Source organism: Rhamphochromis sp. 'chilingali', assembly GCF_963969265.1.
Source record: "Rhamphochromis sp. 'chilingali' genome assembly, chromosome: 11".
Lineage (NCBI taxonomy): Eukaryota > Metazoa > Chordata > Actinopteri > Cichliformes > Cichlidae > Rhamphochromis > Rhamphochromis sp. 'chilingali'.
Window position 1 is genome coordinate 12,528,889 of NC_137938.1, and position 27,739 is coordinate 12,556,627.

Below are 27,739 nucleotides of genomic sequence, written 5' to 3' on the forward strand. Positions count from 1 at the left end.
GAGGGACTAACACAGTACATTAAATTGAATGTGAAAAACAAATTATAAAGCTATTCTATCTGCTACTTTGGGTAAAACAGATAATTGAGTCAAGTGCTGTATACACTAAATGGACACATCTACTAATAACTAATTTTGGGTGTTTCATTCAGTCCTTTTGCATAAAACAAAACGACCCATTCTTGGGGGCTTTAAGTATTCCCTCATTTCGGGTGTGGTCCTGTAGTAGGAGGCTTCTGTTATAACAAATGTGTGAAATTTCTTCCAGGGCAAAAATTCACACAGACATGCCAAAATCTTGTAGAAAGCCTTCCTGGAAACTTTAAAAATGTGATATCATAAAACCTCGTGTTTTCACCCATGAAGTGTAATACTTGGTTATTCCAGAAGATGGTGCAGTGCTACAGCCAGCTCAAGAGCTAGCAAATAAAGTGTCTCTGGAAGTATTTGATAGATTTAGGATTTAGTACATTAAAATCTCAGAATAAATCTTTGTGATATGTGGTTAGTGGTGCTAAGAAAAGTTGGTAGTTGCGGGGCTGTCATTAAAGGCATCGTGAAATTGCCCTTTGACACCATCTGTCACGCCCTTTGGATTGTGAGTCATGTGTTGAGGCTCAGTTTTGTTGTGGGCAAAGAAAAAGTTTAAAGATTAACATGTCTGCAGCTTCGCAGCCTGCAACCAAAGAAACTTTTATAACATCCGGACACAAGGTGAGTTGCCTATACTTTTGCTTAAAGCTTTTTTGTGCCCACTTTGCTGGAGAGAGTTTAACATTTGTGAAACTCTGAAAGAAATGGATTACTTTATGAACCAGTATTTGTTTTTCCATCTACCTTCTTAATCTTACAGCTCTAAATAGACTTTAATATAGGAGGTGCTATGTCTGTGCATTGAGTGTTTCTGTGCATCAGTGTTGGGAAGGTTACTTTTAAAATGTATTCCACTACAGATTACAGAATACATGCCCCAAAATGTATTTTGTAACGTGTTACGTTACTCAATGAGACAGGAAATGAAACAGGAAAATACCGCCGTGTAATCCATTTATTTCAACAAAGTAACTGTATTCTAAATACCACCTTTTTAAACGGTAACTGTAACGGAATACAGTTACTCATATTTTGTATTTTAAATACTTAATGGCGGTACATGTATTCCGTTACTCCCCAACACTGCTGTGTGTGTAGTTTGCTGCGATTGCCTTTAGGCTGTAGCTCAGGTGGCAGAGCAGGTCAGCCACTAATCAGAAGGTCGGTGGTTCGATCCAGGGCTGCCTCCTGGCTGCATGCCAAATATACTTGGGCAAGATACTAACCCCATGTTTGCCTACTGGTGGTGGTCAGAGGGCCCGGTGGCGCCAGTGTCCGGCAGCCTCGCCTCTGTCAGTGCGCCCCAGGGCAGCTGTGGCTACAAGGTAGCTTGCCATTGCCAGTGTGTGTGAATGTGTGTGTGAATGGGTGAATGACTGAATGTAGTGTAAAGCGCTTTGGGGTCCTTAGGGACTGAGTAAAGCACTATACAAATGCAGGCCATTTACCATTTTTACCATTTAGATTGATTGCTTACCTAATATAAAAGTAAATAACATTCATTTAGACTGTGCGTTAACAAATATTGAAGAGGGGGGGGGGGGGAATCAGTGTATTGACAAATGATGAATAAATAATGTAAAATAAGCATCTTTTCTGTTACCTTACACGGTTGGATGACACCACCTGTCAAACTGTCTCTTTCACTGTCACAGGAAATGTAATCTTTTTCACTCACACACAGACACTCTGTGTTAAGTTCTTATAAGTTCAGCCCAGTGAAAGTGCATGAGCCATCTAGTGGGAAAGTCAAACATGCAGTGAACCTCAAACCTCAATGCTCAGAAAAAAAGTGACAAAAGGGGAAATCAAATAGGTTAGTACCTTGAATTCCAAAGTCACATTTAATGTTAATATAGTGCACATTCGGGAAGCTGAAAGAACCCAGGTGGAGCCGCCCTCTTGATTTACAGTGGGGGGTTTGGCATACTAAATTGCATTGAAAGTTATTTGGTGTAGTCCAGTAGTTAGCACCTGCTCTGGGAAATATTATAGCAATTCCTGAACTGAGTTAACAAGCAAAATGCAATGTTCTCATTTTCTCAAAGGAAACTATTAAGAAAAGGAGAAAAAAAAGGAGAAGAAAAACGGATATACCAGAATCCCTTTTTGATTGAAATGAATAAAAGAGGTGAACTGAAAAACTCACTGTGGACAATTAAATGCTTATTCAAGCTAGAAATGTTGACACACACACACACACACACACACACACACACACACACACACACACACACACACACACACACACACACACACTCACTCACTCACTCACTCACTCACACTCTGACATTTCTGGCCTGAGGATTGTAAATTCCCTCAATCCAGGTGTATCAATCAAAAATGTCACGCATGCAAAAATATCTAACTTTGATGACTAACATCTGCTGAAATGAGTGATCATACCCACCAGCACAGTGATCAGGAAGAATACAATAATTTGCTGCTTTGATAGAGAATTACATGTTGCCAGAGTAAGTAGGAGCTCCTGTCTTACCTCAGTGCTATTGCACATTAGCTTACATTTTGGCTTCTATTTCAAGATGTGGATGCTGGTTCTGAGTATTTCGAACCTCATTTTGTTAAGTCAGGATGCATTTTATAAAGAAAGAGTACTAATAGCATTAAAGCATTTTGACAGATTTGACTGTATGTAGTAGATAGAAATAGTAGAATAGCATTTTTACCATAAAGCACTTTGAGTGCTCTAGTTCATTCAAATTCATATAAACTTACAGGGAATTCTAATTATTTCAGGTTGATTTCCACATCATATGTGTAACACACATGGACAGCTCATAATGAGCAAAAATGAAAACAATAATAACACCAGGCTGGTTTACAAAAACATATTTTTCAGTGTGATTTCAAAGAAATTGTGTAAACAACCACTTTATTTAGTGGTGGTTTCAAATTGGATGCATTAGGCTTTTCCTTTGTCACAAAAAAAGTACCTCCTAACTGTGCAAAAGTACAATGCGTTATCATAAAATTACAAATTACTAACACTATTTTTGTTATTAGTTGTTTATTTTATCTTTATGTGCACATTATTTTAGTGCTAAATATCTCTTTATGTCTATATCTGTGTACATTTAGAGGATGTGGTAAAAATATATGTAAAAAGACTGAGTGCCCGTTTTTGTGTGTTTGTATGCACTGTGTGCACAAGTGCAATGTACATGTGTGTGTAGAGACATGGTAATAGCAGCTCCAGGAACTCCTTGTGAATCAGTCTTTCTTACGTTGGCCATGAGACCCATTCCCATTGGCTGGTCTGGTGGGGGTTGGTGGGATGAGGGTGGTAAGTGGCAAGATAAAAGGAGCAAATGTCTCTTGTCCTGCTTACACACACACACAAACACACTCACCACGTGCCTAGCTGTCGGTCTCTTTGTGGACGCTAAAGGAAGAGATCCACTATCCAAACACCGCTGCTGAAGCTGAAGCTCACCTGTAGATGTGAGTATACAGACACACACAGATATTCATGCAACATGTGTAATCCTATTTGGGATAAGGATAAGGGACTCACTTGTCATCTCAACAAGGGACAGAGACTTGCAGGGTGAAACACTTGTTGAATGATAGCAGTAGTGGAGCTCAGGGGGCAATATTCATATGCTGTTGTGGCACTGAATCAGCAGTTTGACAGTCATTTCTGTTCAAATACGGTGTCTTTAAAGCTTGTGTTCTTGTGCTGCTATTCATTTAATTGCAAAAGGTTTGCTTGTTACTGTGAGACGTGTGAAATGGAAATTAAATGCGTTGAAATAATTCAATGTTAACACGAACAAGGAAGCCTTGATGGTGGCTTGATTTGAACAGATTCATGAAACTGACACTCTGTTATGAAACCATGCCTGTACTCTATACAGTGAATGCAAACGGAGCTTTTGGGCTGTTTAAGTTGTGCAAGCAATGCACATTTTCAATGACTGTTTGTATAAACTAAGCAGGATTGAAAAAGGAATACTTGTAGCTGTTATTCTGGCAGATACAAAAACTCCCCTAAATATTGTGACTTAAAACTACATTTCCAGCATGTAGCATCAGCTATGTGCTGTGCTGCTGCTGTCTCTGTTCACAGACTTGGATATAATATGGAGTGCTCTACTTGAAGCATACTGATGCTGAATTACTCGTATTTTTTTTTTAAAAAAAAAATTCTGTTTACTTGAAAAAAAAGTTACTTTTCTTTTTTTAATTTAAAATGACATCACTGTCTCTTCTGTTGTTCACAGGTTGTTTTGGTTTATTGTGGGCAGAAGTAACACACATAATTGTATGGATGCTTCTGTTGTGCTTAGTGTGCTCTTGTATATTTAGAATTGTTTGTCTTTGTCCTTTTTTCCTCTCTCTTGTCTTTTCCTTTTATTGTTCTGGTCACATGTTGAAAGCTTTGTCTCTTTATGGCTCAGCTTAAGAAATCACCATCTAGCATTTCTAGTATTTACAGCACCTTGATTGTCATATACTTGCAGGAAACTCATTTTAGAGATAATACTAGACTGAAAAGAACCTGCGTTGAGAAAGCTTATCTTTCATCGATTTCCAGTAAATTAAGAGATGTTGCTTTTCTTATACATACTGTAGAGCTTCTCCTTTTGTTCATGGTAAAAGCATTTCTGATTCTGCTGGCAGGTTTATAATCTTCTTGGAGCACATTTCTGACATAAAGGTGGGTCTTGCTCCCAAATGTGATGAAAAATCCCTTTTTAGACAGGTTTTATCAGTGCTGCCAGGTTTGTGCCAATTTCTGATGTTTCTGAGTGTTTTTTTTTTTGAATGTCTGTCTTTGCGTATATTAGGAAATAGACTGTAGTCAACAGGATTTAAGAAAGGGTTATGCATAAAAGTGTCTTTATTACTCTGCATTAAAATCTTTATAAAACTGGGATGTTATTGGTGCCATTTCTGCTGCCCTTGGCATTTTTAGTGTCAGTGATACCTTTTATGTAGATAAATAAAGCATATATAAATGTCTAATTTCCAAAAAATGATTTTGGCTTTTACATTGTGACAGGAATGTTTTTTCAGGTGCAAATTGACTTGATGTCATTCAATTCCATTTTATTTATATACACCAAATCACTACATGCTTTATAATGTAAGATGGAGACCCAACAATAACACAAAGAAAACAGAGAAAATTAATTCAAGAGAGATATGTTCGATAGATTATAGGCCATTTGAAACAGTTTCAACACCCCTGCTCTGGATCAGAATCTGAACTGGAGCGTCGAGGTTTCACAAAGCTGTGAAAGCCCAGGCTGAACCTTTTGGAAGCAGGCGGTCACATTCCTGCTAGAGATGTTTATCAGGTCTTTTAATACAGGCATACTCCCTCAAACTCTGAACCAGGATTGTATCTCACTGATTAAAAAAACAAGTCGTTAGTATAGTTTATAACTCCTCTCCAACTGCTCTACTAGAAGTTTCAATTCATATTAAAGCTGGATGCTTCTTCTGGATGCCGAAAAGGCGTTTGACAGAGTAGATTGGGATTGGGGAAAAATTAGTTTCATGTGTGATATTACCATACATTTCCTCTCAGGCAGCTTTTGAGTGAAATGACTCAAATTCTGAATATTTTCATTTATATCATTCTACAAGGCAGCCCTTTGCGTTACTGTCTGATCCTGTTATGATCCTGGCACAGTCAGAAATACCATGGGTCATCTGCATGGCCCTTTACGGAGATGACCTTTTGGTTACTTTTGTCCGATCTGTCATGCTCGGTCCTCACAGCCCTTTACATTTTAGCGATTTTTAATAGCAGTCTTAAATCAGGTGTTGTGCCAGCCTGTTTTAAACATGCTGTTGTGCAACCAGTGCTTAAAAAAACCTAATCTCTCATCCTCTGTACTTGCAAACTTCAGGCCTATTTCAAAGCTCCCCTTTCAGTCAATTTTTTTTTAGAAAAGATTGTATTTGTTCAGCTGCAATCTTTTCTATATGGTCACAATGTTCTCGAGAGTTTCAGTCTGGTTTTAAAGCTTTTCCTAGCACTGAAACTGCACTTTTAAAAGTTCTTAACGATCTTTTACGAGCCACTGACTCAGGCGATTCAGCTGTGCTTCTGCTTTTGGATTTGACCGCTGCATTTGATACTGTTGACCACAGCATTTTTATCTCTCGGTTGAAGCACTGCGGCATCAAAGGCACTCCATTAGAGTGGTTCAGGTCATACCTCTCTAATAGGACTTTCTCAGTGAAGATTGGAGATTTTACCTCTTCCACAGCCCCCTTTACTTGTGGTGTTCCCCAAGGTTCTGTACTGGAGCCAATTCTTTTCTCTATCTATATGTTGCATCTGGGTCTTATTTTCAGGAAATATAATATCAGTTTTCATTCATATGCTGACGACACTCAGATCTATCTTCAGCTAAAGAGAAACAGTTCTGCCTCCCAAGAAACGTTATTTCAGTGTCTTGGCGAAGTTAAGGTCTGGATGGCATCTAATTTCCTTAATTTCAACAAAAATAAAACCGAAGTGATCGTTTTTGGACCAAGTTGCAATTCTAGAACCTCACATTTTAATTTTCGCAGTTTAGAACCTTTTATTAAATTGCATGCTAAAAATTTGAGGATTATATTTGACAATAAGTTCACCTCTGAGAAACAGATTAGTTTAGTTGTACAGCGGTCTTTCTTTAAACTGAGGCTTTTATCCACTTTGAGATATTTTTTGTCTTTTAAAAACCTAGAATGGGCAATTCATGCTTTCATGCTATCCCAACTGGACTATTGTAATTCTTTATATTTAGGCATTAGTCAGACTTGTCTTGCAAGGCTCCAGCTGGTCCAGAATGCTGCTGCTCATCTTTTGACACGAACGAAGAGACATGAGCACATCTCCCCGGTGCTTGCCTCGCTTTACTGGCTCCCTGTACATTTTTGAATCAATTATAAAATCTTATTGGTGACTTATAAAGCACTGAATGGACATGCCCCAGGGTATCAGTCAGACTTGTATTCCCCCTAGAGCTCTTAGATTGGGTGATCTTTTGCTCTTGGCCACACCAAGGTCGAGCCTGGTTCTTAGAGGTGATCGTGCATTTGCGGTCGTGCAGTCTAAATTGTGGAATGATTTGCCTCTCCACATTAGACAGGCTCCTACCCTTAACCTTTTTAAATCCTATCTTAAAACACATTTCTGCTCACTGGCTTTTAAGACTGCATGAGCGTTATTTACTTATTCACTTGTTATTAGCTATTTGGCATTGATGTTAATTGATATTGCTATTTTATTGTGTGTTATTTTATTGTGTAATTTGTATGTTTGTACAGCACTTTGGTCAACACCACTGTTGTTATTAAAAGTGCTATATAAATAAATAAATAGAAATAGAAATACTTACTCCTAAATCTTTCCATGGCTGCCAGGATAAATACAAAAGGAATTTCTCATTTTACTGTCAGAATGAACAGACACAATCTTGTCCCATGTCAGATCCTACATCAAGCTCCCTATGCTAAAGCTCAGCACGCAAAATATTTGATACTGTGTTTCCTCTATGCGAAAAGGCCATGATTTCTTGTCTGAAATCTTTTAAATGTCTTCCACGTTAACTGGAAGCGACGTTACTCCTAATGCCATGACTGCCCTATTCACTGAGGCTACTTTCACTCCTGTTAAATTTAAAAGCTTTCACAGTTCTGCTGGCCAGATAACTAATGCTATTAAACAGGAAATCTCCAGCCTCACCTATTTACTGTATACATGCTAAATTGGGGAGGTCCTTTATTCTCTCACATTGGAAGAAATTAAGTTGATCCTGGCCAGTAAGGCTGTATTAGGCTATTTGAAAGGACCTGGGATCCATGTCTGACCCATGTTAAAAATCCAGATGCCAGGATGTTGTTTGCCTCTAAACCTCTGTAACAATTATTCAATGGAAGAACTATTCGCTATGAAAAACTCAATAAACTGACTAAAATAAAAGAAGAAAGCAATTAGAAAAACCCGAACGACTGTGGCTACGTGACTCCAGGATTAATCAAGTTTTGTGTGCGGAATTAAAAGTGCTAACATGGCTTGCTTTAGTGCCACCTTATTAAAACTTGTAGTTGTAGCTATTTTTATACACACTTCGCAAATGTGGTGCTCAGTCCTTTTGAGGGTCATAAGCTTTGTCTGGCGTGAATGTCCAGGTGATCTATTGTGTAAGGTGACCAGAGTGCAAGAAGGCCAAGGCAAGCACGCTTACAGACACAACTAACTGTAGATGAAGTTCTAGGTCAGAGGTGAGAGATACATTTTGCTGGTAACTGCATTTGTGCCTGCATAGTAACAGTTGATGCAAGAGGTGTTAAAATAAACGTGAAATGAACAAGTCATCAGGAACCATCTGGAGGGGGAGACGGTTGAAACAAACAGCCATGTATGGTAAAAATGTTGCTGATAATGGGAACTTGTCTAACTGTCATTAACTGTTAATCAATCATTAACTGTAACTGATGCATGTTATATTCTTCGCTGACGCAAGAAAGGGCTGAACCCTGACATATTAAAACCATTTTGAAGTGTGCTTTTTAGCGGAGATCTATGCTGATGTTGTTACAGTATACATCTTCCCACGCGTGTGTTTAATAAAATCATCGTTTGACTGAACTCATCTGGGCCAGTGTTGGTTTGTTCTTATCCTCAATATTAAAGAATCAGGATATGTGGCATGTGTAAAAATGCTCAAGTGGCCAAGCGGATTCTCATATAACCTTGGGTAAGATACTGAACCCTGAGCTGTCTCTAAAAATAGAATTATAGTTTGAGATGAGACAAATATATCCAGAATGTTTGTGCTTATATACAGTATGTACAGTACAGATACTGTACATATAATAACTGCTTCAAATGTCTAATCATGAAATCACATGACAACAAGTCAAAGCCTTTAGGCACACAGAGAGTTCTCTGGGTTACAGTCCCTTGCTGAAGCCAGAGATCAGAGGAGAATGGCAAGGCTCTTTAAAGCTAATAGGAAAGCAACAATGACTCAAATAACTACTTATTTTAACCAGCGTTTGCAGAAAAGCATCTCTGAATACACAGCCTTGAAACAGATCGGCTACAGCTGCAGAAGACCGCGTCAGATACCACTACTGTCAGGATAACGTACTACGCCCTAAAGCTCTAGTCATCTCAAACTGGTTTCTTGAACACAACGAGTTCTCAATCAAAGACGACAACGTGGTGGAAAGGGAGATTCACATCTTAAATGTGCAGCTGACAAATCTGCTGCAACAAAATGTTTGAGGAATGTTTCCAGCAACTTGTTGAATCTGTGCAGCAAAGAATTAATGCAGTTATGAAATCAAAAGAGGATCTAAGCCAGTACAGGTGATGAAGTGTATATGATTGAGTGAATGTGAGTGTATATGTATTTATTAATGAGTGACTAAATGTAACTTTTAACTGCTTTTATGTATTTTAAACGCCTCATGATCAAAAACTCCGGACATAACTTAGCATCATCTTACAGCAAGATCAAAGGTCAAACTTCTGTGTGCTAATATAGCTGCTCTTTTAAATATTTGGTACCACTCTGTAGTATCTTAATCTTAAAACACACCAAAATCATTTATAAGCAGTCAAAGCAACAACAAAAACTGAACGGTAATGAGTGTCTGTGGTGTCTTACAGTTGTACCATGGATGCAGCAGAATTTCGACGCAGAGGCAAAGAGATGGTAGACTATGTGGCCGACTACCTAGAAAACATAGAGAAGCGACCCGTCTACCCAGATCTGGAACCAGGATATCTTCGCTCTTTAATCCCCAATGAGGCACCACTGGAGCCAGAAAGCTATGAGGACATTATAAAAGACGTCGAGAGGGTCATAATGCCAGGGGTATATATTATATATATTTTGGGGGTATAAATGTATTCATTTGTGATTTAGATATCTCTGAGGTTCAGGCAACTCTGGTGTAGCAGTTTAAACTTAGTAGATGATCTGGTAGAAACTGGTTGCTGGTTAAAGCTTCAGCTTTTAAAAGGGTTGTTTGCAGGATATTAGGACTCTGTTGGGCCATATAGGATGGTCAATTAGCTGTTCAAAATAAGGAATAAGATGAATTTAGATAACCACTTGTACTATGTTTTGTGTTTTTCCAGGTCACCCACTGGCACAGCCCGTACTTCTTTGCTTACTTTCCAGCAGCATCCTCTTACCCTGCCATGGTGGCCGACATGCTCTGTGGAGCTATTGGCTGCATTGGATTTTCCTGGGTAACTGAAACCTTTCTGTATTCCTGTATCTGACTCAGCATTTCGAAATTAATCCATATCTGAAGTGTTTGACATTTTCATTTGCATTTTGGCCGTGTGGTTTCAGGCTGCCAGCCCAGCCTGCACCGAGCTAGAGACAGTGATGTTAGATTGGCTTGGGAAGATGCTTCAGCTGCCTGAGTGTTTTATAGCTGGGACACATGGCCGTGGAGGTGGTGTCATTCAGGTAACGGTCATTTGTATGTGTTCATTGCATGTGTGCTTTGGTCAAACACTTGGTTGGCTACCACTATCAAGGAGTCCAACCAGCTTCTGCATATTTTAACACTAGTTTGAAGATCAGTGGCTCTAACTGACACTTTTATACATGTTATTGTTTAAAAGTTTCGGTGCAGATTGACTTTGAGAGTCTTTATGTGTATACAAATAACCTGGTTGCCCCTGTGCTCATATTCATCACCAGCTTTTATGCTATTGATTTGTTGTCTCTGCCTCTGTCTGGTTCAATCCAGCAGAAAATTGGCAGGAAATTGCCTTTTAATGTGTCATCCACAGGCAGGCAGAGATGACAATGATGGTGCTGGGATTGTTTCGTGTGGAAAAAGGCTAAGCATTAGTTTGGTGTTCCATTGACAGAAATACAGAAAGCAATAGCTGAGGATACACTCTATATATATGTGTGTGTGTGTTAATGGGATGTTGAATGGTGGAGCATGAGAGCACACTCTGATGACAGATCATTTCATGCCTCCTCTATTGTGACCACCTGAGTGTGAGGGCGTGTTTTTTGTGTGCGTGCTCATCTGGCTCATCGTGTTTTTGTTTCTGTCTTGCCTCTCTCCTGTTTTAGCACGGCTCACTATGGCAACGAATGGGGCTCTTCTCGCTGCAGCAAGGCTAATTGAGTGTTGTGACCGCACGTTGCAGACCTATTATTATAAACCTTATACCAACACAAAGGGGAAGTGGGATGGTTAAAAAAAAACCTCTGGTGACCTTAGAGTTCCCTTTCTACCCCGTATGAATCGTGATGACAGAGAAAAATACTACTTAAAAAGATTACATGTGCTAATTGACTAATGGCTTCAATTTAAAAAAGTGTGTGTATGTTTGTGTGTGTGACCATTATACATTTATTTCAAAAACATGTTAAATTCTTGAAACTACACAGTTCATCTTTAGCAGTACTACATCTTGGCTTCTGTTCTTCTTTTCAGCTGATAAAAGGTAGAATCAAATATACATGAAAAATAAAAGGCTACATTTTCCTATTAGTACAGCTGGGTGTGTGAAAGCTGGAAAAACCCATTGTGTCCTCATGCTTTTCAAAGAATTTCAAAGTTCTTGATATATTTACAAACCAGGATACTCAGTGCATCCAGATATGGTCCCAAAGTCTAATGCGATTTTCACATCGCCTCATAAAACAGTTTGTTACATGGTTTGTTCATTTACAGAGGAGTAGGGACCCTTTATCTGAAAGCCTTTTAAAATAAAAAGGCAACTTTCTACACACAGAGTCATAAACCCAGTTTTACCACCTGACTAGGCAGAAAGCTTTAAACTCCTTCATGATGACTACATTGCACAAGCTCTCAGAGTCGTGATTGGTTAGCGCTTCCCGCCTTCACATCTGAAAATACTTACAATATGCTTCTGGTGAAAGGTTGCATTGTTATTATTATATTTACAAAATCTTCACATTTCAGATGTCCTTATAGCTGGTTACAGATCTATATGCATGTCCAAAATCCTAAAATCACATTCAACCAAGCCTTCCACCCAGCTCTCTAGCACGAGTTTTCAAGCCTCACACTCATCCCTTGGAGTTAGTCAGTGACAAAAGTTTGATTAAAAACCACTGATGTAATTTCTTTCTGCTGATTTGTGCCTATTAATTGGGTGATTTTAACATTTCATTGATCTCCTTGTGAAAAGGACTCCACAAACCTTAGAAGCCATGCTTCACTTTATTAATATCCAGCTCCAACAGTTGCCACTGTATCAGCTGGCTGGTTGATGATTATTTTCAAACAACAATTTCCAAATTTCTTTTTTTCTGGTCTAAACATGAGTCATGCAGTCAAAGGGACTATCCACCAGCACAAAAACTTTACATGTTTAATCAAACAAAGTTTCTCAAAGTTTCATACAGACATAGTTAATTAACAAAAGAGATATAACAGAATCCTTATCATTAAATAATTTTCATAGGGGACCACAGACATCTCAGATTGAAATGTATATAGACATGCATAACATATCGTCTCGGGTTTAAAGATGGAAATTAAATTCTCTATTAATAGCTTTCATTATTCTAAAATGAAATATAAATAATAATTGAATGCCTAATTTTTTACAAGTAAAGAATTAAAGTTTACTTATAGCACACTTTTCAAAAAACAAAAGTCACAAAGTCCTTAAAAAACAAAACAATACAAAAATTAAAATAATATAAATTAATAAAACTAATGAAAGGCAATCCTGCACAGGACACCAGCTTCTTTTTATCAACAGTGTTCACTGATCTTGCCTCCAATGGAAGTGAGTTCCACAACTTGGGAGCCACAAAAATAAAAGCAAGAAAACAGAAGCGCTGTCTTCTCCTTTTGTCTTTAACCTGAACTCAGCTACAGTCAATGAGCACTAATCTGCTGATCTAAGATTTAACAGTTACAGATGAAGTAGTTCAATAATAAAGGGAGGCTTCGGACTATTAAGAGCAAAGAAATGGATCAACAAAATCTTAAACTGAACCTTAAATTTTAAAGGGAACCAGTGCAAAGAGGATAGAAGTAATGTGACACAGCAGCAACATTCTAGACAATTTGTAGAACACCTGCAGAAACCCTGCCTTTAAAAACCAATAATTAAGCTCCAAGAGTCCATCGTAAACAAAAGGATGACTGGCGTTGACTGGCAACCATGTAGCATCTGATTTTTTTTTTTTACAGTCAAATAACATCCACAGCAGCAAGGCTTTGCTTCACAGCCTCCTTAATTCTTCAACAGGGAACTGCCAGTGAGGCCACCCTGATATCTTTGCTCGCTGCACGCTGTAAAGCAGTCAGACGGGTCCAGACGATCAATGCCAAAAAGTCTGAGTCTGAAATCCTTTCCAAGCTGGTGGCATACACATCTGACCAAGTAAGAGCAACATATACTTTCTACTATTCTTCTTCTTCTGTTATTTGATGCAAACTCCTGATGTGATCAAAATTATCAACTTTACTTGCATATAAACGATGCAATTACTTGCCTGATGCATGTCCATAATTCTACATTAATTCTACAATTCATCTCAAAATGACTAACTTTACTTAAATTTTAGTTTTTTTTCCATCACTTTAACATTTACTTGTTTATTATTACAACTGTGAAGAACCATAGTCACAGTGTTTACATTCATCTAACGTTCACATGCAAGTTATTAGCTTTGCTATATTTCAAAACAGCTTAATATATCTGCAGGTATATAGTTTTAAGTTACGCAACTGTGACATAAAGATAAATGAAATGCATTACAAACACAGATTTTCTTTAAGTAGACTCAGTTAAACGGCAGTCCATGTGACGGCAGCGGTTACGTCAGTAACAGCAATTTAGGAAGACAGAGGGTCAGCCAGGCAGTAGCGCGCTCGGATCAGGTTTAATACCAGGCTGACTTTGTGATTGTGTTAGGGAGTCGCCCGAGGGCCACACCGACCTTTACAGGGAGATCGGCGATTTTTGTCTACTGCCTGTTCAGGAGCAACAAATCCATCCAACATATGCCTTTTTCACAGTGAATAGTTATGTTTAGTGATAATCTCCTGCAGGTAATTCAAAATTGATTGATTTGTGCCGTTTAGTATTGTGCACTGTTAGCCAAAAACAAATTAAGCACAGGAAAGAAATCTTCATCTTTAGTTTGTGTTACTTAAATTTTACAGCATGAATCAAATGGCATAAAACTACATCACAACAGTGATACTTGACTTCATACTGTACAGTTCATAGTACTTTGTTGTTTGAACACTTTGTTTTAATAAGCTGATTGTCTGCAATTGATTGCTGTGAGACTTGACGTGTGCTCTCTGACCTTTTGCCTGCATAATAATCAGATAAAATGATTTAGTATCCATAAAGCTGAACTTAGCTGTTTGCATGGCAGCTTTATGCAGCTACTTAAAGGAGCAGGTGTTCCAAGAACTTGATTGAATTGTTGTTCTCACTTGAGCTGGATCTCTTTTGTCCTAAGGCCCATTCTTCAGTGGAGCGTGCTGCTCTGATTGGAGCAGTCATGATGAGGAAGGTGCCCACAGATAACCGTTATGCTGTCAGAAGGGAAATGCTTAAGAAGATGGTGGAGGAGGACAAAGCAGCTGGACTCATCCCTTTCTATGTAGGAAAAGACAAAACTCCCCATGCATTTACTTAACTATCACACAGAAAGACACATACGGCAACCAAAAAATATAGATTTTAACAGTTTGGAATTAAATTCTCATTTGTCATTGCTTTGCTTTCGCTACTAAAGCTTACAAGCAGTTGAGCAACACGTCTGTCAGCTGTTAGCCACAATGATACAATTAGCCTGTGATGCAGCTGTATGCACCCTGAGGCTTCTGCTGAAGGATAACATTGTTTCTGTTGAATATAATGTATGTCTATCCGGTTAAGGACAATAATCCCTGGCTCATCTGGACCTACAGATCACTATCAGTGAATATTAAAGAAAAGGCAGCAGCTCTGAATCATCGCTGTGTCAGGAGTGATAACCTATCTTTAATCTATGTTTTAGAAATTGATATAAAAGCAATGTCTTACAGCAGCTGTTACAGTTGTGACAGTCAAATTGGAAACACAGGAAACACGGCACTTTGGTGTGTCCAATATTTGTATGTTTCAGTTCTGTGCGACGCTGGGCACCACTCCCTCCTGTGCTTTTGATCACCTCACTGAGCTGGGACCCTTATGTGAGTCAACAAGTCGCTGCCGCACACACTCGTTTTTTTCTGTTTTGTAGCACACAAATAAATCCTAACAAGCACATTGAGAGTGACTTTGATTTAATAAGACCAGGAAGAGAAATGCCAAATGCACTTCATGAATTTGCTGAGAAAGAACAAAAAAGTCAGTTTTCTGAATAATCTCAGTTCATTTTTATGATGGTCCAGAATATTTGATAGTAGTTATCTATACTGACAAACTGTCTTACAAACATTTATAATGTCTCCTTTTCTTGTTCAGGTAATGAGGAAAATATGTGGATGCACATTGATGCGGCGTATGCTGGGAGTGCATTCATCTGTCCAGAATTTAGACCTTTGTTGAACGGTGTTGAGGTGAGTAAAACGTACAAGTTGTCATGTTCATGTAGTGCACTAAGACCCTGACTAATCTTAGCCGCAATGTTTTAGTCCTTCATGAAGGTTCTACAATCACGATTGCTACAAGAACCTCCAACACAAAAGTGGCACAGCACAATTTTAACTCTAATCATTGCCGGTACAGTGACTAATGTGGTTCCGTGTGATTAATGTGGTTTAATTGTGGTCAGAAATTTAGGCGGTGCTAAACCTATCCTGCCAGATTGCACATGTAGTATCGGCCATTGCATCTATGAAAGCAAACACTAACCGTATACTGTCTGAAAAGGGCATAACGTTAATGTCAAGGAGGAAGCGTGAAGGGCTGAGTGTTAGACCGAACAATCAGCATAAACCGCTGAGTATCAATCTGCCTTTTGAGGCTGCCGAGGCAGCTGTTGCTCCCCAAGCTGTGCAGAGACGCAGAGATAAGGACAGAGTAATTTCCTGAGGCAGCGTTAGACCTTTATATATCACTGTTTATTAGACACACAAGTTCAAACAACGTTGGTGGAGACACAGAGAAAACAGACTTAACTGTAAAAGGAACAGCTGTTGTTCCATCCTCTCTTTTAGTGTGGCTGTTGCCAGTGCTGATTTTGGGTTTGTACCTGTAACACATCATTTTAGAATTTCTAATATTATTTAAACGTCACTGACAAAAAAAAATGTATTTAAGCCACATGTAACAATAGTTGGATTTCATTTATAGCACCGTAGTTCTACTGCATAACTTTGAAGCATTATGAGGTCAGTGAAAATGACTGGATGAGGGCATGAAGAGGAAGCCCGGTCCTTTTTGGATGAGAGAGCAGCCCTGCTGAAGTGATGGTTGCTAGGATATGAATGACGGGGACGAGGAAGCAACCACCCCCCACTTTGAATCAGTCAGCATGGCAACTGTCAGACAGGGGTTTATATCACATTGTCTCTCTGCGCTGTCTTATTGCATTTGTGGAGGTAGGGAAAAGGATATTACAGAAGATAGCCAACAAAAAGATGAGAGCAGATTAAGACTGGTTTGTCTCTCTTTGAATGAACCCTGTCAGGAAAGGGTTATTTCCAGTGTATTCTGTGAGCTTGATGGCTGGATCTTCCTCTTTTGCATTTCAGATACACTGTGACACCTTCTGTCTAGATAATAATGTTGGTGATAGGATTTTCTTGGCACTAGTAAGACTAAATAAGCATGTACAAAGCATGTACAAAAAAAAATATTTTTTTTACAGGATTATTTGGTCTCCGATCACTTTGTTCAAGATTTAGCACTGTGGCTAACTTTTTGGTTTTTATTTTAGTTTGCAGACTCTTTCAACTTCAACCCACACAAGTGGCTTTTAGTCAACTTTGACTGCTCCGCGATGTGGTAAGATGTCTAACACACACCAGATATGACAGCAACAATAGTTAAATAAGTATTATTTAAAAAAGGGAGCATTACACACACCATTTATAGTATCCAGTACTGTTTTGTTTTGTTCCAGAATTTCTTTTCAAGTTCACCTCACACATGCTCCCATGAAGTAACAATGACTACTGATATCCATCTACACCTCAGTCATTTGCACAGTAAAAATAGACTCACGCCTTCCACCTGCCTCTTCTGTCAGCATCCACAAAACAAGACATGTGTTTCACAAGATGGAAAAAGTTAGAAACTCAACATGTGGTTAGAGGAAGAGGATCTTAAAAAACATTTTCCATTGCCTGTCTCGTACTCTCTTACTGTTGACAATATAACAATATAACCAATAAGACAGCCTAATGTTTTAGTTGTCTGATACTGTTCTTTAAAATCATTGAACCTTATTCAAAAAAGGTGTCCTGTGTAGGGTTTAAATGCCTGAGGGCACATCAAAAATCTCATATTTATATAATCATGGAAATTATTAAAAAGAGTAGAAGGTTTAGAACTATTTTAAAAACACAGGAATTCAACTTATATTCTTAGCATAATAAGGCTGTCTCAGATTAACATGGCAACACTAAAAAAGAGTGCATACGAGGTTGCTGTAAGAAAACAGGAACAGTTCCTGTTTAAAAACCCCTCAGAAAATGTAAAAAGAAGGTATGTGTTGTACCAGTGCCAAAGACTTCACGCCCCAAGGACCTCAACAGCTACAGGCCGGTGGCTCTGACATCCCACCTGATGAAGACCCTGGAGCGGTTGGTCCTGGCTCAGCTTCGGCGCCTAATAAGCTCATCACTGGACCCACTTCAGTTTGCCTACCAGCCTGGCATTGGAGCGGATGATGCCGTCATTCACCTCCTACATCGTTCCCTCGCTCACCTGGAGACCGCTGGAAGCACTGTGAGAATCATGTTCTTTGATTTCTCCAGTGCCTTCAACACTATTCTTCCCTCGGTTCTAAAGGACAAGCTGGTGAACTCTGGAGTGGACCATCACCTCACTACCTGGATCCTGGACTACCTCACCGACCGACCACAGTATGTGAGGACTCAGAGCTGTGTGTCGGACAGGGTCGTCTGCAGTACGGGGGCCCCACAGGGAACGGTTCTGGCTCCGTTCCTCTTCACCATCTACACTGCAGACTTCTCCCACAATTCCACCCAGTGCTTCCTGCAGAAGTTCTCTGATGACTCTGCAATAGTCGGCCTCATCACTGATGGGGACGACAAGGAGTACAGAGGTCTGACCCAAGACTTTGTGGACTGGTGCCAGCTGAACTACCTCCAGATCAACGCCAGTAAAACCAAGGAACTGGTGGTAGACTTCCGCAGGCACAAGCATTCTCCACTGCAACCACTGAACATCCAAGGTATGGACATTGAGGCTGTGGACAGCTACAGGTACCTTGGTGTTCATCTGAACAATAGACTGGACTGGACTCATAACTCAGACGCCCTCTACAGGAAAGGGCAGAGCAGGCTGTACCTGCTGCGGAGACTCAGGTCGTTTGGAGTGGAGGGCCCACTCCTGAAGACCTTCTATGACTCTGTTGTGGCTTCTGCTATCTTTTATGGCGTGGTCTGCTGGGGCGGCAGCATCTCTGCTGGGGACAGGAAGAGACTGAACAGGGTGATCCGAAGGGCCAGCTCTGTTCTAGGATGCCCTCTGGACCCAGTGGAGGTGGTGAGTGACAGGAGAACGGCGGCTAAGCTGTCATCCCTGATGGACAACATCTCCCACCCCATGCAGCAGACTGTGACAGCACTGAGCAGCTCCTTCAGTGGGAGACTGCGGCACCCACGGTGTGGGACGGAGAGATTTCGCAGGTCTTTCCTCCCCACTGCTGTCAGACTCCATAATAAAGACTTTAACTGATCAAGCACACACATCCATACATATGCAATAATACTAAGTGCAATAATCCTTTCTGTCATCATTGTATTTTTACTCAGTTGTATATAGTATTTGTATTTGTATTCTATTTTTATCTTATTGTATATTTATTTTATTTTATTCTACTGTATATAGTATTTTATTTTATTCTATTCTGTACAGTTGTGTACTGTATTTATTCTTATTGTATTCTAATTTTTGCCTCATAACTTTTGCACTGTCCACTTCCTGCTGTGACAAAACAAATTTCCCACGTGTGGGACTAATATAGGTTATCTTATCTTATCTTATCTTATCTTATCTTAAAAGTGGTCTCAGGGGTAAATGTACAGGGTGGGCCATTTAATTCAATTCAATTCAATTTTATTTATATAGCGCCAAATCACAACAAAGGTCACCTCAAGGCACTTTATATTGTACAGTAGATACAGAGAAAAGCCCAACAATCATATGACCCCCTATGAGCAAGCGCTTTGGCGACAGTGGGAAGGAAAAACTCCCTTTTAACAGGAAGAAACCTCCGGCAGAACCAGGCTCAGGGAGGGGCGGGGCCATCTGCTGCGACCGGTTGGGGTGGGAGAAGGAAAACAGGATAAAGACGCGCTGTAGAAGAGAGACAGAGGTTAATAACAGATATGATTCAATGTAGAGAGGTCTATTAACACATAGTGAGTGAGAAAGGTGAATGGAAAGGAAAAACTCAATGCGTCATGGGAATCCCCCGGCAGCCTACGTCTATTGCAGCATAACTAAGGGAGGATTCAGGGTCACCTGGTCCAGCCCTAACTATATGCTTTAGCAAAAAGGAAAGTTTTAAGCCTAATCTTGATGAGCTCTGAAACCTGACTGAAGCTCTTCTAATAAGCCATTCCTCCACAGATGATCTGTTAGCTGTTTTGACAACTACTCTTTCAAGGATTTTTGATATGAAAGGAAGGTTGGAGATTGGCCTATAATTAGCTATGATAGCTGGGTCTAGAGATGGCTTTTTGAGTAAAGGTTTAACTACAGCCACCTTGAAGGCCTGTGGTACATAGCCGATTATTAGAGATAGGTTGATCATATCTAAGATTGAAGCATTAATTAATGGCAGGACGTCTTTGAGCAGTTTTGTAGAAATGGGGTCTAATGGATACACCGTAATAAAATTGAATGGTTTGTGATATTAAAGTCCTGTTTGTGGCACATTAGTATATGTGAGGGGGCAAACTCCTCAAGATGGGTGGTGACCATGGTGCCCATTTAGAAGTCGGCCATCTTGGATACAACTTTTGTTTTTTCAATAGGAAGAGGGCCATGTGACACATCAAACTTATTGGTAATGTCACAAGAAAAACAATGGTGTGCTTGGTTTCAACATAACTTTATTCTTTCTTACAAGTTTCTGACCACTTATAAAATGTGTTCAATGTGCTGCCCATTGTGTTGGATTGTCAATGCAACCCTCTTCTCCCACTCTTCACACACTGATAGCAACACCGCAGGAGAAATGCCAGCACAGGCATCCAGTATCCGTAGTTTCAGGTGCTGCACATCTCGTATCTTCACACCATAGACAATTGCCTTCAGATGACCCCGAAGATAAAAGTCTAAGGGGGTCAGATCGGGAGACCTTGGGGCCATTCAACTGGCCCACGATGACCAATCCACTTTCCAGGAAACTGTTCATCTAGGAATGCTCGGACCTGGCACCCATAATGTGGTGGTGCACCATCTTACTGGAAAAACTCAGGGAACGTGCCAGCTTCAGTGCATAAAGAGGGAAACACATCATCGTGTAGCAAGTTCAAATATCCAGTGGCCTTGAGGTTACCATTGATGAAGAATGGACCCAGTGTCGTTGTACCCCATATACCACACCAAACCATCACTTTTGTTGTTCCAACAGTCTTGGAGGGATCCATCCAATGTGGGTTAGTGTCAGACCAATAGTGGTGGTTTTGTTTGTTAACTTCACCATTCACATAAAAGTTTGCCTCATCACTGAACAAAATCTTCTGCGTGAACTTGTTCCAATTTTTGTTTTGCCCATTCGGCAAATTCTGTGCGCCGATCTGGGTCATCCTTGTTGAGATGCTGCAGTAGCTGGAGTTTGTAAGGGTGCCATTTGTGAGTAGCTAATATCCGCCGAAGGGATGTTCGACTAATGCCACTCTCCAGTGACATGCGGAAAGTGCTACGCTGTGGGCTCTTGCTGAATGAAGCTAGGACAGCCACTGATGTTTCTTCATTAGTGACAGTTTTCTTGCGTCCACATTTTGGCAAATCCAACACTGAACCAGTTTCACGAAACTTAGCAAGCAGTTTGCTAACTGTAGCATGGGAGATGGGTGGTCTCGTAGGGTGTCTTGCATTGAAATCTGCTGCAATGACCAGGTTACTGCGTTCACCAGATATCAACACAATTTCGATCCGCTCCTCATGTGTTAACCTCTTCGACATGTCAATGGCTATGAACAAAGAGAAACTTGTAAATAACTCATGAAAGAATAAAGTTATGTTGAAACCAATCACACCATTGTTTTTCTTGTGACATTACCAATAAGTTTGATGTGTCACATGGCCCTCTTCCTATTGAAAAAACAAAAGTTGTATCCAAGATGGCGACTTCTAAATGGGCACCATGGTCACCACCCATCTTGAGGAGTTTGCCCCCTCACATATACTAATGTGCCACAAACAGGACTTTAATATCACCAACCATTCCAATGTTATTACGGTGTATCCATATAAATGGCCCACCCTGTACAGTAAACTGCTTATCTGGAGGACGAACAAGTCAAGTATGGGCTAATAGGAGCATTTTACATGGTGGTGAAAAAATTTGGGATTTCTGGTGCTAAACAAATGTGCAAACCACCCGATCACAAAGCTCCCCTAAATAAACAGCAGTGGTAATTACCACTGTTTCTGTAATGGTTAATCTACCAGTATGCACAAGCACTTTAATCACAATTATATTTTTTCTATTCAATATAGATAATGTTGTTATGCATGAATTTTCAAATGAACTATTTTAATAATAGATGAAAAATAGGAAATCACATTATACATATATTTTTTTAGTTATTCACTAGAATTCCTGAAGAAAAAAAATTGTGATCAAATGTTATGCTTGATCAATTTCTTCATTTTCAGAGAAGTCCAGTGTGCTGGCTCACATTTGGGTATAGAATATATAGGTAAATATTATTATTATTATTATTATTATTATTATTATTATTATTATTATTATTATTATAATATAAAAATGGATATAATTAAGTGTAGGTGTGTAGAAATACAGAGGTTTTTTTCAGTAACTATCACTTCAGCATTCTAGTAACACTTATTCACCAGATGAATAGTCTAATGAATTTTGTCAATTATATAAACACATTAAGATGCCAGACAGTGATGTCTAAATAAAACTGATGACCTGCCTCTAACCAGAATAGAAGGAGAAGTGGGACATTCAGGTGCACAGCAGAGCAACTGGACAAGTGCATCAGAGTCTCATGTTTCAAAAACAGACACTTAACAGGTCTTAAATTCTCAGTCTCACTAAATCATAACAGCAAAACAACAGGCCGACAGGCATTATCAGGATGTTGAAGTTACAAATGAAAATATTAATATTAGATGTTATGGGTTTTTTTTTTACAACACAAAATAAAATAAATGGATAAATGCTTGAGAAATTCACTTAATAAGATTAAAAGAGAAAATATGATAGCAGAAGGAAATTGATCACATCACGGTACCATCCTGTACTCTGAAACTGCTCAACTGGAGACAGTTTCCTCCTACAGGATAATGAACCATAACTCATTTCCAAACTATGCAAAAACTAGAGCAGACTAGCCTGTTTCATAAAGCATATGCTGATTTCCTTAAAAATACAGCCAAAAGGTCATTTATTAAGTTTTAATAAAGTGTTTAAATATTATTTCTATACCATATATTCACTTTGCAACTCATTGGTTGAAAAGAGGTGGAATTTTCCTAAAAATCTTGCGTGGCAAACCCCCACGAATAAAGTAAAACACTCAATTTTGATATACAAGTTTTAAATTTTTGGACATTTTTCTTAGAGCTTAATGCCATATTAAGACGTTTTTGTCCACAGGGTGAAGGAGAGAGCAGACATCATTGGAGCCTTTAAAATGGAACCACTTTACCTGAAACATGAAAACCAGGAATCAGGTAGTTATAGTTTTCACTGATATCCTTTTAGAAGTCGACAGTATTTGTCCAAATTCCATTGGTAAACTATTGTCCTGTCTTGGAGACTTGAATAAAAACAAAAACTATAAAGATATAATCAGGGAATTTCCTATACAACAATTTTGTCTGCTTCTACTTTGTGTGTCTGTGCAAATTCTCCTATAGCCTGCAGATGGTCTCAGATTTTCACTGTAATTTACTTGTCAAGCAGACAGAAAGACTGAGAGCGGCAGTGCCTCCCACCACTGTGAAGCACCTTAAAAAAGCGTATGCTCATGCACTCTGGACTCCTCAATCTAATTAGTGGTTATTAGTCCAGGCTAACACAGACATCTATTCTGCAGAGATGAGCTACCTGTGATTAGTGAGATAGAGGCGCTGAGCGCAGTGACAGCAACACCTGGACAATCAACAGTATGCTAAGATAATAGCAAAAAGCAGCTGTTATAGAAGATACATTTTGAATTTAAAAGGGTGTTTTAATGTTGGAGCTTTGTTAAGTCGATGCAAGTTGTAATCTGTGGTGTGTTGCTTTACATTCAGAAAATATAGATCTTGTATCTTATAAAATCTTATAATCTTATAAAATGCCATTTTCGCCTATTCTGTTTGTGCAAAACGCGTTTAGTCTGTGATTCAAAATGCACTGACTGCACTTACGATTCTTATTAACCAGGAAGCAGGCTGGCTGACACGAGTAGTTTAAAGGGGTTTTATTTAAAATTAAGACTGTGCACATGTAATGGACAACATTATCTGTTTTTCTATCAACAGGACTGGTCACAGATTATCGGGTAAGATGAATTATTATCATGATTAATAATCATGATTTGAACATTGTGGTAATAACTTCTCTCCTTATCCAATTCTGGCCTGCAGCACTGGCAGATCCCACTGGGAAGGAGATTTCGCTCACTGAAGATGTGGTTTGTCTTTCGCATGTATGGGCTCAAAGGTCTGCAAGCTCATATACGCAAGGTAAACACGCAGGAAAATGATCTCTCACTCAGCATCGGCAAATGTACCTGTTCCTGGGGATGTGAAGGGTTTCTTCAAATTTGTGGCATTTGTGGTCAAAATTTGAAGTAATAGGATCATTTATTTGCCTGTTACACATTAAATTTGAGGTTATTCAAATATATGCTTTCATATGTGGATGGTGCAGTGGTGCTGTGGTCAGCACTGTCACCTTACAGCAGGAAGGTTCTGGGTCTGAATCCAGGAGTTTGCATATTTTCTCTGGTGTTGTTTTTCTCCAGGTTCTCACCCTATGACAGGTGGGATAGGCTGCAGCACCCCCGTGACCCTAAAGCAGAAGAGCATGGATGGATTTCACTTATTCCATTCATTTAGCTGTGCAGGGATTACTGACAATTATTCCCCATAATGTGTGAGAGCTGATGTAAATAACAGATCAATTACTTTAAGAAGTAGCAGTGTGTTAGTGCTAATTCAGGCTTTGTAACCCTGCTAACCTGCGTTTCTTATCCTCCATGTAGTAAAAAGATTAACCTTGTACCAACAGTGGTGCCAGTGGTATCAGTCTCACTTTGCTGTTTCACCTCCATTTATCTGTCACACACCACTTCTCTACATCTCAGTCACGTCCAAAAGAAAAAAAAACACTTCAGGAAATCATATATGCCTTTATGGGAAATGCCTTCGCCTTCCTGCTTCCTAGAACTCTTTGCTCCTAATCCTCCTTACCACTAATGTCCTGCCATTGCCCTCCCTCCTCTTCTATCTCTTCATCGGCATAATTAGCCCTGCAGTCATATATGTCTGGCATGTATCTTCTATTTAAAACTACATTTCCTTTCCCAACCCTGCACATGCCTTTTCTTTTCATCTTTTCTTTTTGATGCATGACCCCTGTCTGACTCGCTCTCTCTTCTTCCAGTCTGCTCTGTCAATCAAATCAGCCTGTTTTGTGTTTATGCTCCATTTCAAATAAAGTGACAGGAGCAGAATCGATCCCTGCAGTCATCTGAAACCGCAAAATATGAATAATATGTATGAAAAGTTCTGCCTGGCATACAGTCAGCAGTAGGACAGGAAGTGAGGTCACTGGAGTTTAGCTTGTAATCAAATACAGTGATACTGGATTATCTGCTGGGACTTAAGAAACAAGATCACAGTCAACCAATTGTTGGCCATTTATGCCAGAGGTTTGGCTTTATTTACCAGTTGGAAAAGTTGAGTGGAAGCTCAACGATATAACCGGGATAACTGCATTGACGCACGTTTCAGCATGCATCAGCAGAGTCTTTGATCTTAAGTGGATAAATTGTACTTTAGGAACATCTTTGATAAGTACCATGTTTAGAAAAATCAGTATGAGGAAGATGACATTTTCAGAGCAGACTTTGATAAAGGCTATTTCATGGGTGCTGAGTACAAATTTTGAACTTGTCTGATTTGAGCTCACCAGGAATTGTCTCTTCTAAAATGTGAAATATCACACTGCATGCTTGTTTAATCAGATGAACGCATTTACTTCACAGTAAGCAGTGATGCTCTAAGAAAAAAGAAAGGTTTTAATTAAGAATGACAAGAAAAAAGTCTTCCAATCCTAAAGCACGAGGCTACGTAACAAACCACACTGGCATCTAGTGGAAAATAATGCCAATTACAGCTAATATTGTTTGCAGGTGAAGGATTTTTTTTAAAGCAAATGCTTAAAAAACTATTGGTTTAAAAAAACTTCACTTTTATTTGCATGTACAATAAATCTTTTACATTTCATGAAATATTTATGAATAATTCACATCCTCTGTTACAGCAAGTGGCCCTGGCCAAGGAGTTTGAGAGTCTGGTGCGAGCAGACAAGAGGTTTGAGATCTGTGCTGAAGTTGTCCTGGGACTGGTCTGCTTCAGGCTCAAGGTAACAGCACCCAACGGTACAGCTCTATGATCTGATCTCTGCAGTGGTCACAAAAAGTAAAAAAGTCACCTAGAAACCTCAAAGGTTCAATAACACCGAGGGCATTATTTAGAAAAGCTAGAAAATGCATATCAGAGCTCCCTGTCTATGGGAATTTGACTGTCAAGACTGTGATTACTTTAATCCAGTCACCTAATTATTAAGTAGTCATGACACAAAGCCTAGCTGGTGTAATTCTTCCTTGCTTTCTCCTCTCAGGGCTCCAATGAACTGAACCAAGAGTTGCTGAAAAGGATCACCAAGAGCAGAGAGATCCATCTGGTGCCTTGCCAGCTCTCAGGCTGCTTTGTCCTGCGCTTTGCCATCTGTGCACGCACTACTGAGTCACATCACATCCAGCAAGCATGGCAGCACATCACGCAGCTGACATTTGAGCTTCTGCAGGAGGCCAGTCATTAAAAAAAACGCTGGAAAAGGGGTCGTCCACTCCGATCCCTGAATGATAACCAAAGTTGTGACTGACGTTTGATGGAGTTTTGCAGATGTAAAATGTCATAAAGGGAATGTGGAGTAATTTGTCTAACAGGCAGTTCTCCTTCTGTCTGCAGCAAAGAATCCAGTCGAGTTAACAGTGGTAAATATTACATTGTCGCAAATTATTGTATATTTATGTATCTACTAATTATGACAAAAACATATGTAGACTTCCAAAAATAACATTTTATATCTGCATTTTCTCCCTCTGTTGACTCCACGTTGTCTCTCACGGATCACTAATCACGTTATTGTCCACGTCACAGTGCACTTGTCTATGCCGCTTCTGTGTCTTCTGTGTGTAAAACTTGTTTGGGGGTAAATTCAGTGTTTTGTGTGGTTGAATTGAGGCTAAATTATTTTTGAGTTCAGCAAAGAATGTATTGCACACTTTGTGAATTTCTGACTCAGTGTTTGTCTGCAACTATTTTTTTTTTAGGTGCTCAGTCAGAAACTGCTTCCAAATGAATATATGCGTGATACATGGAGGGCTTCATGAAGTGTCAGGCTAAAGATTTCTAATATAATATCCTAGTGATTAAGTTATTTATTAACTAATTTGCAAAAGTAGTATTTTTTAAATATACAATGGCAGATTAGGGCTGATTATATGTTATTGATTCATATTGTGTCTTATGACAGCTGGCCAGTATTCCACAACAGCAGTACAAGACAATCACTCAGTCACTCTCAGTGGGCTTAAAGTGAAATTATGCTCCTTTGGGACTTTTTCGTACATTCAAATAAACTAAATTTCATTACATTTCTGTGCTCAGACAGAAAAAAATATTAAGATGAAAGTTTAAAACCTAAATTATGCAAATTTATTAAATATTTGCTCACTTTTTTCTCTGCGTCACTGATTTGGCATTTGTCTTTGTAATGTACCAGAAATATAGGATGCCACACTTTACTGTCCTGTTATATATTTTTAAAACCTGGAGAACTCAGATAAATTTTCATAATGATCAAATGTAACTACATCCCCTGCCAAACCATTATAGTTTTGCACCTGACCTGACCCTTTACACCTGCCCTTTAGGGGATTTAGAAATCTGTGCTCTAGCATCACCACGCATTGCTGTAATTTCAGATGATTGTGCTAACGTCAGTGGCGGTGTCCGACCCAAGTG

At 39.3% G+C, this 27,739-nt stretch overlaps 1 protein-coding gene across 1 annotated transcript; it reads left to right on the forward strand.

Annotated features, from left to right (window-relative positions):
- Window positions 1–3,445: 3,445 nt before the first annotated feature.
- Window positions 3,446–27,739, forward strand: ddc (dopa decarboxylase). The gene is made up of 14 exons (XM_080897030.1): window positions 3,446–3,555; window positions 9,740–9,947; window positions 10,214–10,327; window positions 10,434–10,553; window positions 13,340–13,474; window positions 14,568–14,711; window positions 15,219–15,285; window positions 15,560–15,654; window positions 16,977–17,044; window positions 23,091–23,167; window positions 23,963–23,982; window positions 24,068–24,166; window positions 25,971–26,072; window positions 26,331–27,739. The coding sequence occupies exons 2-14, from the start codon at window positions 9,747–9,749 to the stop codon at window positions 26,529–26,531; spliced, it is 1,443 nt and encodes a 480-aa protein (XP_080753156.1). The 5' UTR covers window positions 3,446–3,555; window positions 9,740–9,746; the 3' UTR covers window positions 26,532–27,739.

Bases quoted from the DNA above. Each gene is read 5' to 3' on its own strand.
- ddc (XM_080897030.1), top strand. From the start codon at position 9,747: ATGGATGCAGCAGAATTTCGACGCAGAGGCAAAGAGATGGTAGACTAT. The intron at 15,286-15,559 runs GTGAGTCAACAA...TTTCTTGTTCAG, and splicing joins CACTGAGCTGGGACCCTTAT to GTAATGAGGAAAATATGTGG. The intron at 23,168-23,962 runs GTAGTTATAGTT...TTCTATCAACAG, and splicing joins ACATGAAAACCAGGAATCAG to GACTGGTCACAGATTATCGG.